Below are 17287 nucleotides of genomic sequence, written 5' to 3'. Positions count from 1 at the left end.
GCAGTTTTACCTGAGGATGACCGAGGTTTTTCTGACGCTGAGGCAGTTTTGTCTGAAGATGACAGATGTTTTTCTGAGTCTGACACCTGAGTCTGAGGATGTCCTAAAATGAACATCGTACTATAGAGCAAGTATTAGGTTACAGCATTGGCTACTTGCCGATACGAAAACAAATTTAGCCTAGTGAACTTGATTCTTGCTAAAGTAGCCTAAACGTTAACGTTAGCTCCGTCTCTCACATCTTTAGTCTAGGGCAGGGGTGCCCAAATTCTTCACCGTCAAGGGCCAAAAATGAATTGGACTCTGGAGTGGATGGCCACGGGCCAAGACTGAATGTTCAAGTAGTGGACCAATAAATTGAAATGTATTGAATATTTTTGCAAAATTAACAGGTAAACTATTTTTTAAGAACACTACTCTTTACTGTGCTTGTCTTTGAACATCCACATGGCTGTTTTAAGGAGTAGAAATATACAGTGTAGCCTATCTGAAACAATCAAAATCTTTGAAGAAAAGCATAATATGGAGCAATTCTATGTCTTGGCAGAAAGTTATTTGCATCAATATGAATGAATAATTAATAGAGCACAACATGCCTCTATAGGACAAATTCTTCAGAACAATCTCTTTTTTCAGGAAATGAGACATATTTAAACGGAAACCATATTTTTTTGGAACACAATGTGTTTCCATAAATTTGAAGTTTAACACATATTAAGGAATAATAAAATACATATTCATACAATATTAATATGCATAAGTAATAAACAAAATATTAATACCAGCTGACAATATAGATTTGATTGAGCAATGACAATTGGACAATTCAGATTAGCCACTAGCTTCTCCTCAGCCCTCCTCACTCTTGTCATCATCATGACTATGGATCTGCGCTGACAGAAGCTCAATAGCGCCCCCCCTATCGCCCCATCTAAAACATTGTTAAACTGTGGCTAGATAGTGAACTGCAACCAGTCTTTAAGAGAATGAAATTCTGACCACAGCGCGGGCCAAAAATAATTTGATGGCGGGCAAAGTTTGCCCCGCAGGCCCCAAATTGGGCAGCCTAGGTCTAGGGTGACCAGACATCATCTTTTCCTCAGACATGTTCTCTTTTTCAGTGTTTTTAAACTGGTCTGGCCTTGTGACCCTCAATTTCCCATGGACATTAAGTTGTGACCCATATTTTAGCGTTTAAGCCAACTGATACAGTGTGGTATGTGGTAGGCTAAGATGTGCAAAGTGCCTGTACTTGTTTGGAATGTGCTAATATTAGGCACATTTGTGTGCATAAGTCCTCAATTCCTGTGTCGCCTTTCAAAGTAGGCTACTCAACAGGGTTGTCTTTGACAGTAGGGTGCTTTGTTTCCATGTGGTGTTTTACTTTTGATGGTTTCATGCTCTCATGCTCCAGCAATTCATTGCACACCACACACTGGGGTTTCTATCCATTTTTTGTCTTCAACATAAGTGATTCCATATTTCAAATATTTAGGGTCGTTTTGCCATATTAACTGCTAAAATGGTGTCTAACATGACCTGTCCCATAAACATTATGTTCATTGGCAACGACTGGCATACAAATAAAGTCTATCAAAATAAAGGTCCAACAATAGATTTGATAGGGTAGCATTTTAAATGGGCGATTGTTTTTTTTTTTTTTTTTTTTAACCACAAGCTCCGCAACCCACCTTTGAGAACCACCAGTTAAGAAGTTAAGAAACACTGCTCTATTTGATACCTAAAAAATGCATCTGGTCGGAATACAAATTACACGATTTTGTTCTACCATAGCAGGGGCGTCACTAGACCCTTTTTACTCAGCCGTGCCCCAGTAGGCTATGAACTGCTGTGCCCAGTAAAAATCTCAAGTCCAGGTTCAACCAGCCTAAATTTCTCGCGGAATACAAAAAAATATCACACAGATATCACACAGCATATTACTTGAACAAACGGAAAATTAATACCTTTAATACATACTATAAAAACTTAGGCTACATGAAATGTAATCATATTTGCATTCTGCACACAGCTCTACACACCTATTAATATCAGTGAAATATCTCACAAACTCTTCACTCAACACATGGCAAACCATGTCAAAATAAACACTAGACAGAATACGAGGATATGAAACATGCCTCTGTACAATAAGCAGTTGCCGAGTAATATAACATACATTTTTGTAAATTGCTTAGCCATATAGTATCCCACCATCATAAATATTGCCAGATTCCAAACAATTAATGCAAAAATATGAAAAAAAAAACTTTTTGTTGATGTAAAGCCTGACATAAGACAGGTGCAAATATTATCACCATATTCCCAGCTATGGATAGCACAGACTGTCCTGAAAAAGAAGATATAGGCTAGCATGTATAGATCGCCATTACAATGACCAAGATAAGAGCTTAAGTAAATGTAAAATTACACTGAAAATAGCCTATACTTGAAAGGGCTAATTTATCAACTTTATTTGTTTCTTTTGAATCTATCAATCCCATGGAGGACCAAAATAACTTTAAATAAAAGCAAAAATCAATGATGAAATGTAATTTGGAGATCATAAAGATCATAAAAAAGTAGTTGCTCTTAAAAAAAACATACATCAGAAAGTGATACTAGCCTTAAAGGTGCTCTAAGTGATGCCATGAGTTTTAGGCTAAAACATTTTATGTCACTTACTGCAAACATCACCTAATCAACCGCTAGCTGTCTGTGTCCTGAATACACTGTAAAAAACATTAAAACTGTTCCAGCAAATCACAGACAAGATGCGCGTTTGGGAGAGTTTCAATTGCACGGGAGCAGCATGGGAAGGAGGGGGAGGAAGTAGCGGGCTAGCTCGAGAGGGAGTTAAGTCATTTAGAGACGAATGACCGCGTCGCAGGAAGTGCATCATAACAAAGGGACGCCAGACAGCTGTAACAGCTAACAGCTGTACCAAAGACGGGCTCTGGCTGTACTCAGTGATACTGTAGACTCGTAAAAGTAGTTAGAAAATAAGGCAGAAAAATTACAAGTTTCCTCATGCTGCTTCCTTATGTTGGAATGTGCAAAAATGTACAAACAATCAAGAGGATGCCTTCTTGTATGTGATTTCTGCAACAGTGATACTGCAAACTTGTTGATAGCCTATTGTTGATTTTTATGCTAGTGTAAAGCATGTCACACAGTAGCCTAGCCTACAGAAAACACTTAATTGATGTGATATAATTATAACTTTAACTTTATTAAACATCATAGTCATTTATTTAGTCAGTAATCATGTTCATATTAATGAATAGGAAGGACATCTAAACGATAGCCATAAACCAAAATTTCCCTATGTGTGAGTCACGAGCTCCTCCCAGCTGACTCTGGCAGATCACGTGGACAGTCAATCGCGATCGATTATTTAATAAATAAATGTGAATTACGAATAATAATAAAAAGCTTCTACCTAATGTGACTATTTTTCCATGAACTGTAAAAGAAAACACGTTTTTTCCTGCTGTATTCTCCAAAAAGAGTAAAGTAAATTATGTACTTATTTCCGGAATTGACGTCACTTCCTGGACTCGTCTGAGGCTGGTCTAATGGGTCTGAGGTCTCTCAATGACTTAACCCCTACTGGCTAGCTCTCTGTTTTGTTTAAAGGTCAACAGAAGTGACATTACCCAGCATCGCTTAGAGCACCTTTAATATGATGACTAACTTACCGTGGTTTGGTCATATAAGACTGCTGCCATGGCTGCTATCAGATGCTTTGCTTTTTTGTGCCTTGTCATGCCTCTTCCTTTGTCCAGGTCCAGATTATATGACATGTAACATATCTCTATTTGATGCTATGCCATTTTACCTCCCTTTGCCTCAGCACCCAAACAGAGCATTGATTGTTTTATGTACTATGCCTATTTCCGTGGTGACTGACAGTAAGCGCTTTCAGATATAACCTCCGGAGTACATGCGGAGGTTTGTCAAACGGAGGTACCCTTCGGATGATTCAGATATGATGCTAACCTGCGGACCTAATACTGACCTTATACGGACGTACGCACATTACAGAATCTCCGTGTGGTTGTCGAGTGAGGGGTGAGGGCTTAGAGTTCACAAGATGCGAGATATATGACGCAGAATATATGCGGCCGCTGCCTGTCACAGCTGCTTTTTGTTTACAAAATGTAGCCTATGTATTATAGGCTAAAGAAGAGAAATCTATTGTGCGTAGGCTAATACTTGAAGTAGGATAGTCACGTAAGTGCGCACATACAGTATTTGTATGTGTGCTTCGAGTAAACACATTTATCTGTTTTCAACGTAATGCAGGCGCGCGGGAACATATTTTTGACCATGGGTGCTGAATAACAAAATAATGGATGTCCCACGATTTCTCCCCTAGTATGATATGATTTGAATTTAGACAGCTACGCCATTTCAACGCGGTGTATGAGTAGGCCTAAGAGCGAGAAGTTTTATAATACCCTTGCCACTCCGACTCATCAATAAAAACTGTGTGCACACACACCAGACCAGCACTTGACTTTACATCATTAAACTATTTCAGTATATTGCTTTTCTGATTGTCAAAACCACACCTAACTTATGGCGTCTCCACTCCACAGCAAAAGTGTCCTAACCACGTTACAGCTGTTTCTATCTGAGCGACTCCAATAGTGAGAGGATTTCAGTGTCATATTTCGGTGGCACTAGCTAAGCTGTCGTGGAACTCGAGATGACATGTCTACTGATAGGCAACAGGTCTCACCAACACGAAATTCTAATTGCAAAAGATGCATCCTACCTCATCTGTTGTACTGTAGTTATTCGAAATTGGGCTTTTCACAATCCAACGATATATCCAAAGTGCGAACTAGCTGGTGATGGTTTATGAAAACTGCCAGTATGCATGCTACACGGAGTTCTGACAGGGCTGTGCATGGCCTAATAAACAGGCAAGATATAACCCACGATCGCCATGGTTTCGTTGTCAATTCGTGTTTGTGGTAATAATGACAGCAACAATAAAACCATCTGTATCTTACGATCTTCATCATTCTTGACAGATCACCAGCCTCCTCTGGATGGTCATATGCATAATTAGCCTATAGCCTACCTTTAGTTTTCATTTAATTTTAAACACGAATCTACTGTCTTTACTGCCGGGAGAGAAAAAATCCTGTATTCTTTTCTGTAGCCTAATTCTGCCTAAGGCTATCAATGAACAGAAAACCGTGTTGGCTAACAATTTATTAAATACTCCTGTTATTGTCGTCAACGACGTCGCTGTAGGCTACTGCCTTTTCAGCGCCTTCTGCTTATGATGATTCAGTCTTTTGAATTCGTTTGGCCTTGCCATGCAGTTGTAGGCTACAACGTGCCATTCCCTTCATGTGTTTTATCAAAATGTTGTATGCCCTCATGGACAGTAGCTCCGTGATGTCTGCATCTTTCCATGTCGGAGATTTTATGGACAGCACTATGCCACTCCATCATAACACTGGCATTTAAGTCAGATTTAACCACATGGACGCACGAAAGAAACGTCACCAACACGCCCTCTCACTAGGTGTGAATTTTAACCGCATGTTCTACGCCTCGTTCAGACACAGCACATTTACATAATGTCCGGAGGAAATACTAGGTCGGGGGTAGTATAAACACCGGGTGAATTCGGACTTCCATATGACCGGTTATGTCGTTCAGATATACGGCCCCACCGTTTAACATCGGCAGAACCTCCGGTCTTACACGTATGTCTGAAAGCGCTTAGTATCATCAGTAAGAGCACCCACCCCATTTGGCCCCTTTGTTAATGAATTTAAATGACAGAGCTGCAGATAATGTGATGTGTAGTGCCTGTGCCTCCCGCCAAGTGTTCTGAGGCTCATGAAGACATACCAAACGGAAATGACTGCTTTATGCTGAGCACAGTTCAGTTCATTAAGTAAACATGGGCGCCACATATTTGTTATATTGTGCATGAGTTTTCCATATGGTAAGCGCACGTCACTCTGTGAAAATAATGCTGGAATACACAGGGCCGTTTCAAGGAATTTGGGGGCCCCAAGCAAAATGGACATGGAGGCCCCCCCCCCCCACCGCACGCAAAGCCTACAGGAACCACCGCATAGCCATACAGTTTAAGTTCACCCACAGTTTATATAAATACAAAATGTTGACAGTGCAATACTGCAGTTGCATATATATACTGTGCATTAGTTTTGAACATTTGCAAAAACACCACCGTACCATAAAATCCGATATAAATGCAAAAAAGTGCACAATAACTAAATCCAACATACTTAAACACACACACACACACTCACATTAACATTTTTCAGTTCTCACAAAGTGAGAAAATAAAACACTGCCATCTTATGCAGAAAAAGGATGCCTTGTTCAAACTATAAAGAGTGCAGGTTGTATAGCAATTTAAAAATCCAACATAAATACAAGTACACACACACACATAAGATTAACCTTTCAGGCCATCTTCATCAGTGGAGGTATCCTTAGGAAGAGCCGGAGGGCTGAGAAATTTAAGCAAAGCACCTTGAGGGAGAAAGAAAAGATATGTTAGCATTTCCATATTTTGATATTTAGAAGGGATGCAGCTGCTTTCACAACTACCAATGCTTACTGTAAAAACATCCCAAGCTAATGTTATACATTGACCTAGGCCAGGGGTGTCCAAACTTTTTGACTCAAGGGCCACATTGGGTTTTGAAAATTGGCCGGCGGGCCACACAACAAAAAAATTATATATATATATATATATATATATGTTTTGTATAATTTAAATGACAAAGTAATTCTGTTGTAGAAAATTTATTTCTTAAGAAATACTGTTCATTTGATGTTGTTTAATTCATTTATAAATGGTGCACTGTCACTTTAAGCCAGCTCCACTAGCCTATGGCTAGTGCTGTGCCTATGGCTCACAGTTTATAAATGGTCAGTAGTGGAAACTACTGTTGCCATCGCGATTTCCTTTTAAAAGTTTCTTATAAAAAGGAGATATCAATGATCAACAATAACAAGCCAGCTGGAACCTGTCGCAGTATCTCCCTCTTGTGCACGCTCAAATGCGTTCCCAATTAAATGGAGTAGCATAACGTAGTTAGATCTGCTCAGAGCCAGAGTCTACGGCTCTGGATCTGCTGCAATGGATATACTATGTATCTCAATGTAACAAGCTGTTTTGACATTGACATGGTAAACGCTCTCTAAGAAGAGTGTAAAGCAGTTTGCAGTAGCCTAAAGTTAATCACAACATTGTCTATGCTGGAATAGCGAGCGGCCTATGATAACCTAAAAGTGCGTGGCGGGCCGGATCTATGATAAACTAATAAATGCTCGGCGGGCCGGATTAAAGTGCGTGGCGGGGCGCAGTTGGCCCGCGGGCCGTACTTTGGACACCCCACATAGCATTTAAGCATTCTGCTGTTTGAGAATTAGACAGACGCACCTGATGCTTTAAAGACAGTAAAGGCGTGCATGAATACTACTAGACATGAATGTTCCAGTCTGCTTTGATGCACGGAATTTATCGTGTGGTTTTCCTAATCCCCATTTGGTAAATAGATTATCACGGTCGAATAGTTAGTATAGCAGAGAAGCTATGCCACTTTCATCAAAACCTATTACAAAGCTATAGCAATGTTATGTCATTAAATACGATAAACAGTGATTCTGGAACAGATCTGCGTCTTCCTTATCCCGTTAATAAACATATTACAGTAACCATATTCCGTCCGTTCGAAAAAAAAAGTTGCGCTAACTGTTCTAGTTTGTTACAAGCAGCATGGGCCGTCAGGCAGGTAGTTAACATAAGCATTTTTTGCTAGGCTAGCCTTCCTGCTGCAAGTAATTACACCATTTGTACAAGACAAGTAGAGCTATTTTATCCAGTGTAATTTATCACTTACCACTATCTTGTTTTTTCTTGTCACCCTCTTCCTTTCTCTTCTGGCTTCCGGACCCATAACTCCGCTTCATTATGACTGGCGAGGTTTTATATTTTCGCGGCAGCAGCAGAGACCACAAACCTGGCTGGCTGACTACTCACAGCGACTACTGAGAGGGGCCCCCTTGAGGGGGATCCCGGTATTGCCGGTAACAGTGTCGTTGCACTTTACTGCATTGACTATCAAAGGGGCGCTCAGTTTGTCGTTGCATTTTATTTTTAACCAGTCGTTGTCTTGGGGCCCCTGGCCAGCTCGGGGCCCCAAGCAATTGCTTGGTTTGCTTGCCTTCTAGCGACAGGCCTGGGAATACAGTTCAAAGACCCGGGCCTCATAGTGGCATTAGCTTCGCATGCAGAGCAGCGCGGCGTCTGATTGACTTGGCTAAATTATGCTGAAATTATGCTGCGAAGCTAGCCGGTAGGATGACCCCCTAAACAGAATGGAAACGGGAGCAAACAATAGCCTAAGTGGAGGTGAAACGATGGCAAAGAACATAATTTACATGCCAGCGGTTTCCTGTCTGAGGTGAATGGTCACCACGAGAGAGCCACACAGTGTGAGTCATTTAAAACAGACCTGATGTTCCTCTTTCCTAATGCTTTTGTAAGGAGCTTTTGGGTTCATTAGGGCCGATGCCGCAGCTTAGCTTTTTCTGCTGTAATTATAGAGGCTGTGAATCAGGAGAGACAACACTGCTATTTTAGGTTGACCTCATTTGTAGGCCTACGATACATTTGAAGACAATGCGTGCAGAACAGTGTTAAATTGCATTGCTTTGCTTTAAATAAATATAAAATATGAAGGTTACTAAAACACAAAGGGTAGGCTACTTTGGACAAATTATACTGATAAGATGCGTCCCATAGGCCTACATAACTTCATACAATAATACCCATACAATTATTATGATGCAAAACCAACACACAGTATATTATTTATGGACTGGCCCTGGCCTTTTCCACTATGGGGTAAAAGCCCAGTGTCCCAGTACCAAGTGGGGTAAAGCCTCGGACTTTTTCTATTTCCATCATTGAGGCCAGCCCTGGTCCTTAATGGAAAAGAGCCAAGAGTTACCATAGTGATATGGTGTTCACTGTTGACATGGTCTATTAGCCTAGGCAAGAAAGATTTAATCAAAATTCTGTTTTCAAAACGGTTCTGAATTCTGTTCTCAAAAAAAAAAAAGTTTTCAATGTAATTTTTTGCTTTGGTGAACATAAAAGACATTTCTACTGTGCTCTGCAAAAAAAATGAAATCTGTATATTATCATTGATATTACTGTTATCACCATAATATTAATTGTGTGGTTAAAAAAAATGGATACCATTGTGCATGTAGGTAGCGCCGCCAAAACAGTAGCTCTGTGAAATCGATCAGCGCTCTGAAGGAGCACCTCATCAGCGAAGGAAAATAAGTGGCTTTAAAACCCCAGTCACTCTCCCTTCACTGTCTTTTTAATTCCTCACAATTGTAGCTCAGGGGAATAGCCGCCCTCTCCTCTCCTCTGCTCTCTGCGCTGGGCGAATGAGGGGAAACAATAGCGTATGACTAATGATATGACCCTGGCAGTCTTGTCTGCTCCTTGCTGTCAGTCTGTAGATGTACGATGAGGATAAGCCAAGGGAGCACTTCCAGCCCCAACGTGCAGATGGGCTGCAAACCAGTATGGTTAAGCTATCGGGATAAGAACGGGGGGGGGATGGGATGGAGAGTGGGAGCGGAGGTTTGTAACAGTGATAAATCACCGATGCCTTCGCTGAGATAGATGCAGTCCTCAGCCGAGCCCTCCACTGTGCTACCAACGTCACAGACACACTAAGCACATCTGTGAAAAGGAAACATTTCTCATTATGTTCTTTACATAGTACAAATGAATCAAGGGAAATTATTCACTGCACTACCACTATCACAGACACACAAAGCACTATCTATGAAAAAGGAAAGGTTTCTCACTGTGTTCTTTTAAGAGGACTGCTGAGGGACTATAAGGCTATAAGTGTCTTTACTCAACACGAGGTCTCATTTGTCATTTAAGATTTAGGCAAAGATGGAATATGTTTCTTTTGAGATTCATCAGGATAAGAAGAAAAAAAATAGGTGTCAAGGTGTCATTAAAAAAAAACTATTCGAATTGACGAAATGATGGCAAAACATAGAATATTATCTATTTAATCCTTTTCAAAATTAAACTCTTTTAACTGTTGACTTGTTCACATCCTACAGAATCGTTCTTTATGTGGGGACACTTCAGAAACCCAATATGCCAATATCTAGGTATACTGTTTTTGCAAGGCTTTGCCAAGTATTCTTGCATTTTTAATGAATTTACTGCAATGAGAGCATGCACTGATGGAACAGAGTGCTTTATTATAGCAGTAGTTTCTAGAGCTTGTAGAGAAATACTGTGTAAAAAGTTAACATGCTGCCCACCTAGGCTCAAAATTTGAATTTCTTCAGAATGCTTTTTATTGTAACGTTACATGCTGGAACGTTATGTGACTCGGACCTCCGGAGATGATCTGTTTGTGAACATTCACACAGTAGCACAGATTTTAATTACAGAGATCATCCTGCAGCAATGGGGACACAGACCAAGGGGGGAAGGATTAGATGAATATTACATGAAGATACAGAAAGGCACTTTGTCGTGCAGATGTTAACAATAACGTCATTAGCAAATAATAGCTGTTGACAAAAACAGAGAAAAGAGTAGATTAGAGAATGAAGGAGGCCAACGCCAACAAACAGCTCTAAATGGCACATTGTCACAACCATGGCTCCCGTTCCAGAATTGGTTCAGGGTGGTGAAAATCATCTGTACCTCTCCATCACCTCCTCGCTCAACCATGAATTGAATGGGGGGGGGGGGGGTAGTGTGTAACCATGCCAATCTCTAAAGGTCATCTCTACCTTAAACCAGGCTCTCCTTCCTCCATCAGGAACAATAATGGGATTACGGACAAAACAAATTCTACCTCTGCAGGCAAAACGTGGGCCCACCACTCAATACCAATCACTTTTTGCAAGTTGTGCTAATCACTCCATATCCAATTATAATGTCATTTCCACTCCCAGTTTCCGGGGTTTGTGGGTGTTAATTGTAGTTAAAGGTTTGTAGTCTATTGCATTTGCTGCGGTTTAGAGAAGGTGATGTGTCGAGATGATGACACCGTGGGAGACAAAGTGTAAGATAGAAGCAGATGAAGAGCTAACCAATCCCTTGCCTACAGTACCTACATATAGTAAAGAATACCAAAAATAAAATAAAAAACATCACTGCTGTATTTTGATATGAACAATGTTGATGTGGTGTCATATTTAGACAAAAATGGATAGCCTAATGCCATGGCTAAGAAACATAGCAATTATAAGAGAGTGCTTATTCAAAAGGTCATCTGTGTTGATTATAGACACTGCATCTGATGCAGTATGTGTATGATATTTTATTTGTCAGACATTTGTATTTGTACTTACTCCGCTGGGTAATTTACACAATGACATAACTGGCAAAAGTATTACTGTCTAAGGTTCACTCCTTATTCTGAGTTGTTTCATCTAGTGTTCAGAATTCGAGCATTCAAAATAAAAAAAAATCCAACTGACTCTATTAGAGCAAATTGTATACGTGTTTATTTGTTTGCACATTCATATTCTGGGCGTCTTCATCAATTGATCTTTTTGTAACACTTTACTTGAAGGTATCTAAGAGTGACATGACACTGTCATAATCCTAACACTAACCCTAATTTGTCATGACAAAAACGGAAAGACACTTAACAGAATCGTATGGAACATTTTTTGCCATACCCACTTTGTCCTACATGTTAATGCATTCCATTAGAACAGGTGTACAACCTGTAATTTTAATGCCAGAACTATCACAAATAACACATGCATGATATACATAAATGATGAAGATGCAGTTAGGATGTTATGGTACCAAATCTCCCCCTGTAAGAAACGTATGACTTATGTCACAGTGTGCTTGTCTGGAATTTGGATTTGGATTTTTCTCTCCAATGCTGGCAATACCTAGCACTTCTAGATTTTGTTACCCTATAGAGATAGAAATATACTACAGCACAAGTTTACAATGGAAATGCTGATTAGAAATGTTATCTTTTGTAATTGTGATTCTGAAATGGGGTTGTGTTCCAGGAGAGCCATCACATAAAGTGCTAGCCACTTTATACATGTCTGTAAAAGTCACTGTCACTAAGCTACAACAACAAAAACCAACACTGTTTGCATAGTTGGTTTTTTGTTTTTCATAATGGTTGTGGACATGAGAAGGTGGCCTAACACCAAAGCCCTGTCTATTATAGGTGAACAGCCTATAACCTTGACTGACTCCTTTAAATGTCTTGGCTCACATATCAGCCATAATTTGAAATGGGACATTAACACCACCCACCTTATCAAAAAGGCGAATCAGAGACTTTATTTCCTAAGACAACTGAAAAAGTTTCATGTCAACAAAACCCTTTTGCTGCTCTTCTACAAAGCAATCATTGAAAGCATCATCACATCTTCAATCACCGTCTGGTGGGAGCTCTGACAGTCGCACCAAGAGGAAATTAGAGAGAGTTGTCACCAAAGCCTCCAACATCACTGGCTGTGACCTTCCATCAGTCCACTCTCTGTATGCTGAACGCAGCTTGAACCGAGCAGCCATGATCTCTTCCAACTTCTGCCCTCTGGAAGACGCTATAGATCTCTGAAGACAGGAACGACGCGCTTCAACAACAGCTTCTACCCTTCAGCAATTAGACTCCTGAACTCCTGAAGATTTGCAACTCTACTTATTTATTTATATTTATTTAATTTATCCCCTCCCGCTATTAACCCAACCCCCCCCCCCCCCCCCCCCCCAAACAGACTGAGTTACAAAAAATACCACCAACATTGTTGTGTGGCAATTAAAGTTTCTATTCTATCCTATTCTATTCTATAGAATGCAAAAATAACATTGACTTGGCATGGTTTTGGGTGGTCACAGCCAACTCAGTAAGACAAGTATGGTGTGCCAAAGCATCATTATTCCTTTTGCACTAGACAAGTTACTTTGTTCTTCTGTGGTTTTTCTGACACTAAAGATGGCCAACAGTATTCTCACAGCCAAATCATTTATCAGTGCATCAGTGAGCCAGGTTTTTTTATTTATTTATTTATTTATTTTTTGTGAAATTATTTTGACTGTCTCCCAGTCATAGCAGACGACTGTGGATTGGAATTATACCCAGGTCTTTCCCAAATACAGTCCTGACCTGACCCAGATCTGGCTGTTACCTGTTCAAATTCGCCAACATAGGCAAACGTTTGCAAATATATATTTTTTTAGTTTGAGGAGGCAGTTCTGGTTGGATGGAATATAAAATGTACTGTTTGTGCAATTAGTACATAACCTATTCGCTGCCATCTTGCTAGGATTCTTCACAAGATGGCGATGACCTGAGCCTTTAGTTTTTGACCCAGACTCATAGTGCTATACTTAAAAGCACAAATCACATTTGCTTCTTGGAAATGGCAACATGTCACCAGCTATTTTGAATGTGATTCCTTGACTGGCATAGTATTATGAAAGAGTATCATGATAGACAGATACATGTAGAGTATATGTGTGAACGTATGGTAGTAGGCCTTGGAAGAAAGTCCAGGACTGTTTTTTAGTCCCAAGGCCAACAGTCATCACAAACTGTTAATAAGCAATTTAAAATCAAATGAATAATGACACTGTATTTATTGTTAGTAGTAGGTCTAGCTTGGATGTTAAGTTTATGAATGTATTCTTTATTTAGCTAATTATTGTACTTAAGACTAGCCAGTTGCAAATGATTATGAGTGTCAGTCCCTTTCACTGAATGCTCACTCTATACTACAGGCACCTTACACAATATGCACACTGCAGAGACAACCAGAAAAAAAAGAAATCCAGTCAAAAATTCATTAAGAAATAGAATTTAGTGACAAACAATTTACAATTTGAAGCACAGCCTTATGACTTTAGCTTGCATGTGTGAACATATGACCCCTTGCCAATATGTGTTTTTTTTTATTTACAATTGAAAATTATACACGAAAAAAAAAATATTATACATGATAGTGAAAATGGTTCACTTGTCATTTCACATACAGTAGCTTCATTAAAATATCAATGTTTTTTTTTTTGCTAGGCAGCTGTGGAGGGACTCACATTGGCCAGGATATCATGAAAAGTACACGTGTAACATGCATGCTTGTCTTTTATCATGGGCTTGAGTTCCCAAAATGAAACAATGGCTTTCTGAATTTACCCCTACATGGCCACAAAAGGCCTATTACACAAAGCCAACTGACTTCTGCTCTATGCCCATTCTGGTATTTTTTGAGTATCATGCCAAATATAAAAGTATTTGATATGATGCTTAATTCTACAGCTTGAAGGCTGTCCAAAGTAACTCTCTTTAACATCTAATTGTGACCAAAAGCACAACAAATCTGAATGAGGAAAGTGAGAGAGAAGACTAAATGAACCGTCTGTTTAAGGTTTCATTAATTAGGCTTGTAGGCTCATGGCTCTCCATTCGCTTGGAGTCGCATGTAACATTCATATTTGCTTGTGTATTTTCCAGTAGCAGTTGAAAACAATTATCTTAGATTAAAAGTATTTAAAGCATTTCAACATAATGGTGTATTTTACATATTTTGGCACACATAGTTTTGAGAGAATTAATAATAAAAATCAATGTATGACATTTGTTAAATAGAAATTAGTAGACCATCACTCTGTAATTTCAGGTTTTTCTTTTATGACACTTGTCATACTTTTATACATTGTTAATAGTCCAACTAGGCTGAAATATGTCTTAATGATATTTCTAAAACAGCAGATTACAGCATTGTGCAAATTCTGCATTGTGTTATGTCATGATTATAATATAACATCATGTATATGTATGTACATATATAGACATATATTAAAGGCATGGTCTGCAACAAAACTGGTTGAGCATTAGAGTGTTACCTTATTACTGCAAACATTTAGCAAATAGTCACTAAATGCTGGGCATTCACTCTGTCCACCAAGACACATAAGATCTGTGAGGTCCAGTTTTTGTTCTGAGTCACAACAGACACAGTCCAGTGTGTCTTCATATAAGATCTACTGTGTGACTGTGTGTCCACGTCACCTAGTCCCAGTAACGAGGACTCTGCTCTATGTTCAGTTAAAATGCTGTTCTCACAAAACACATGACATCTGACATGGAAAAATGACTCAATACATGGCAAAGTACCCATTTGAATTTAAAACCCAAAGGACGATCCCCATTTAGAAAGCCATTATTTGATTTTGGGCCTTAATTTGCAAAATTAAGATTTCACTATACAGAAAGCTCTTTGTCTTATATTTACATAGTCTGACACACCAATAATTTAACACATAACTTAATACTGAATATTCTGTGTTCTGCACAATGTACATCAAGATGGCCCTTACAGGGACATTGTAACATCTATATTGCCACAGAAAAAAAGAGAAGCTGTCCCACTAATGAATCCCTATGATCCTCCCATAATGTGGGAGTTTCCACTGAGTGTTCCAAAAATGGCCACTGGCTCCAATCACCAGTCCATTCATCACTTGAACTGTTTTTTTTTTTTTTTAACTATATGGAGGGTGTTTTTACTGTTGAAAGGGAAAACTGATAAAGCCCTGCTTGTACAGTACATTCAACTGAGGTGTGAGCAAAGTGCCGGTGTGTAATGAATCTGTTTGTCAAGTCATAGCTTCAACTTGCCTAGCGTTGAAATCCTGAGGTGATTTGACCTTCTATTTTCAGCATTTCAATGGACAGTTGGTTGTTCTCCCTGCCTCCATATTGATTCCCAGTACCATGCGTGAGCAGTGAGCTCTAAGCAGTGCTATCAGCAGTGCAGGATCTTTAGGAACGCTTTTCGGAACTCAATGTTGAAGGTGGTGTATATGATTGGGTTGATGGCGCTGTTCACGTACCCCAGCCATGTGAAAGCATTGTACATCTCCATGGGGACAACACAGCTGGTGCAGTGGGTTTTCAGGATGTGTGTGATGAAGAACGGAAGCCAACATATGATGAACACACCTGCAGGAGAGATCACAGGAGAGATTACACAATGGAGTTGACATCTTTGAGTACCTGCCTCTTCAGGCAAAAACAGCAATAGCTGCAGCAAGGCACTTAGATCCGATGACATTGTGGCTGCAAGCAAACACTTCCACCTACCCAGGACAATGGCCAGCATTTTAGTGGCCTTTTTCTCTTTGTGCTGCGACATCTTTTTCTTGCTTTGCGCCTTGCTCACCGCGGTGCGGGTTTTGCCATTGGGCAAGGCCTGGGTCTCTAGAGCTTTGCCAGCTGTCGGAGACTGGCCCTCTTTGGTGTGGCCGTTCTTCTCGTCCCCGTTGACCTGCCTCTCGACCTGAGAGGGGTCGTCCGCGTTCACGGCAGATGGCCGCAGCTGGCCTGTTTCTGGGTAAAGCGTTTTCTTCCTCTCCGGTGGAGAAGTGCTCGCCATTAAATCCATCTCCAGCTCACTGCTGTGGAGAGCAACATTCTTGACGAGGAGCTGCAATTACAGGGGCAAGCATACATGAGGCAATGATCAGATGAGCAATTTACCAGACCAAGGAAAATAACCCTTGAGAATGTAAAGATTAAATAGAATGAAGAACTTAAGCAAATTACATCGGAATTTTGTACACATAAATGTTGGGTTATAGGTCAAATGGAGGCACATTTACATACACCTTTGTTGCTATTGCTGGGGATAGTTCCATTGGTCTTGACGATTACTGTGCATAGCTTCACATCCTCTGGATGAGTGCACTTGTCCTGAATTAGAAGAGACATACAGTTCAAATCTTTCGAGAACTAAATTCAGTAATAACACAGGAGATTAAATTAAAGAATACATTTCATATCCAAGATAATCAAATCTGTCAACCACCGGACTGGTTATATTCTCATATGAGACGGGGATACTTGAGTAATCTTAGAAGACATGTCTTATTTCAAATATATTTAAAGAAAGTACAGCTACAGTTAACAACAAAATTATTCATACCCCTGGCAAATATTGATTTAATGTTGATTTTCTCTTGACCAATATGTTTGTTCTGACTGAAAATGAAACTGCCACATGGCGAAAGGTTGTTGGACAATGTGGTAGAAATATTGAATCAAAAAATAAGCGTTTTCATCTTTTTAAAAAAAAAAAAAATATGGAAAATAGCATGTCCAAAATTATTCATACCCTTTTTAAATAATCAGTGGAAACATCCTTATTTGCATTCACAGCTCTCAAAAGTGTTCTTATA

General features: G+C 39.7%; 1 protein-coding gene across 1 annotated transcript in view; it reads right to left on the bottom strand.

Annotated features, from left to right (window-relative positions):
• Positions 1 to 13892: 13892 nt before the first annotated feature.
• Positions 13893 to 17287, bottom strand: part of drd2b (dopamine receptor D2b) — a 37399-nt gene continuing 34004 nt past the window's right edge. The window contains exons 6-8 of the mRNA XM_076273576.1: positions 16716 to 16802; positions 16194 to 16536; positions 13893 to 16052 (exon numbers count right to left, since the gene is read on the bottom strand). Of these exons, the coding sequence (XP_076129691.1) occupies positions 15856 to 16052; positions 16194 to 16536; positions 16716 to 16802 (627 nt within the window). The 3' untranslated portion in view covers positions 13893 to 15855. The remainder of the gene's footprint in view (positions 16053 to 16193; positions 16537 to 16715; positions 16803 to 17287) is intronic.

Source organism: Alosa pseudoharengus, unplaced genomic scaffold (genome assembly GCF_046254945.1).
Source record: "Alosa pseudoharengus isolate Yale_2024_CS ecotype anadromous, Long Island Sound unplaced genomic scaffold, YU_APseudo_1.1 YU_APseudo_1.1_scf_8, whole genome shotgun sequence".
Classification (NCBI taxonomy): Eukaryota; Metazoa; Chordata; class Actinopteri; order Clupeiformes; family Clupeidae; genus Alosa; species Alosa pseudoharengus.
Note: the sequence above shows the minus strand (reverse complement) of the source record. Positions and strands in the feature narration are given on the sequence as shown.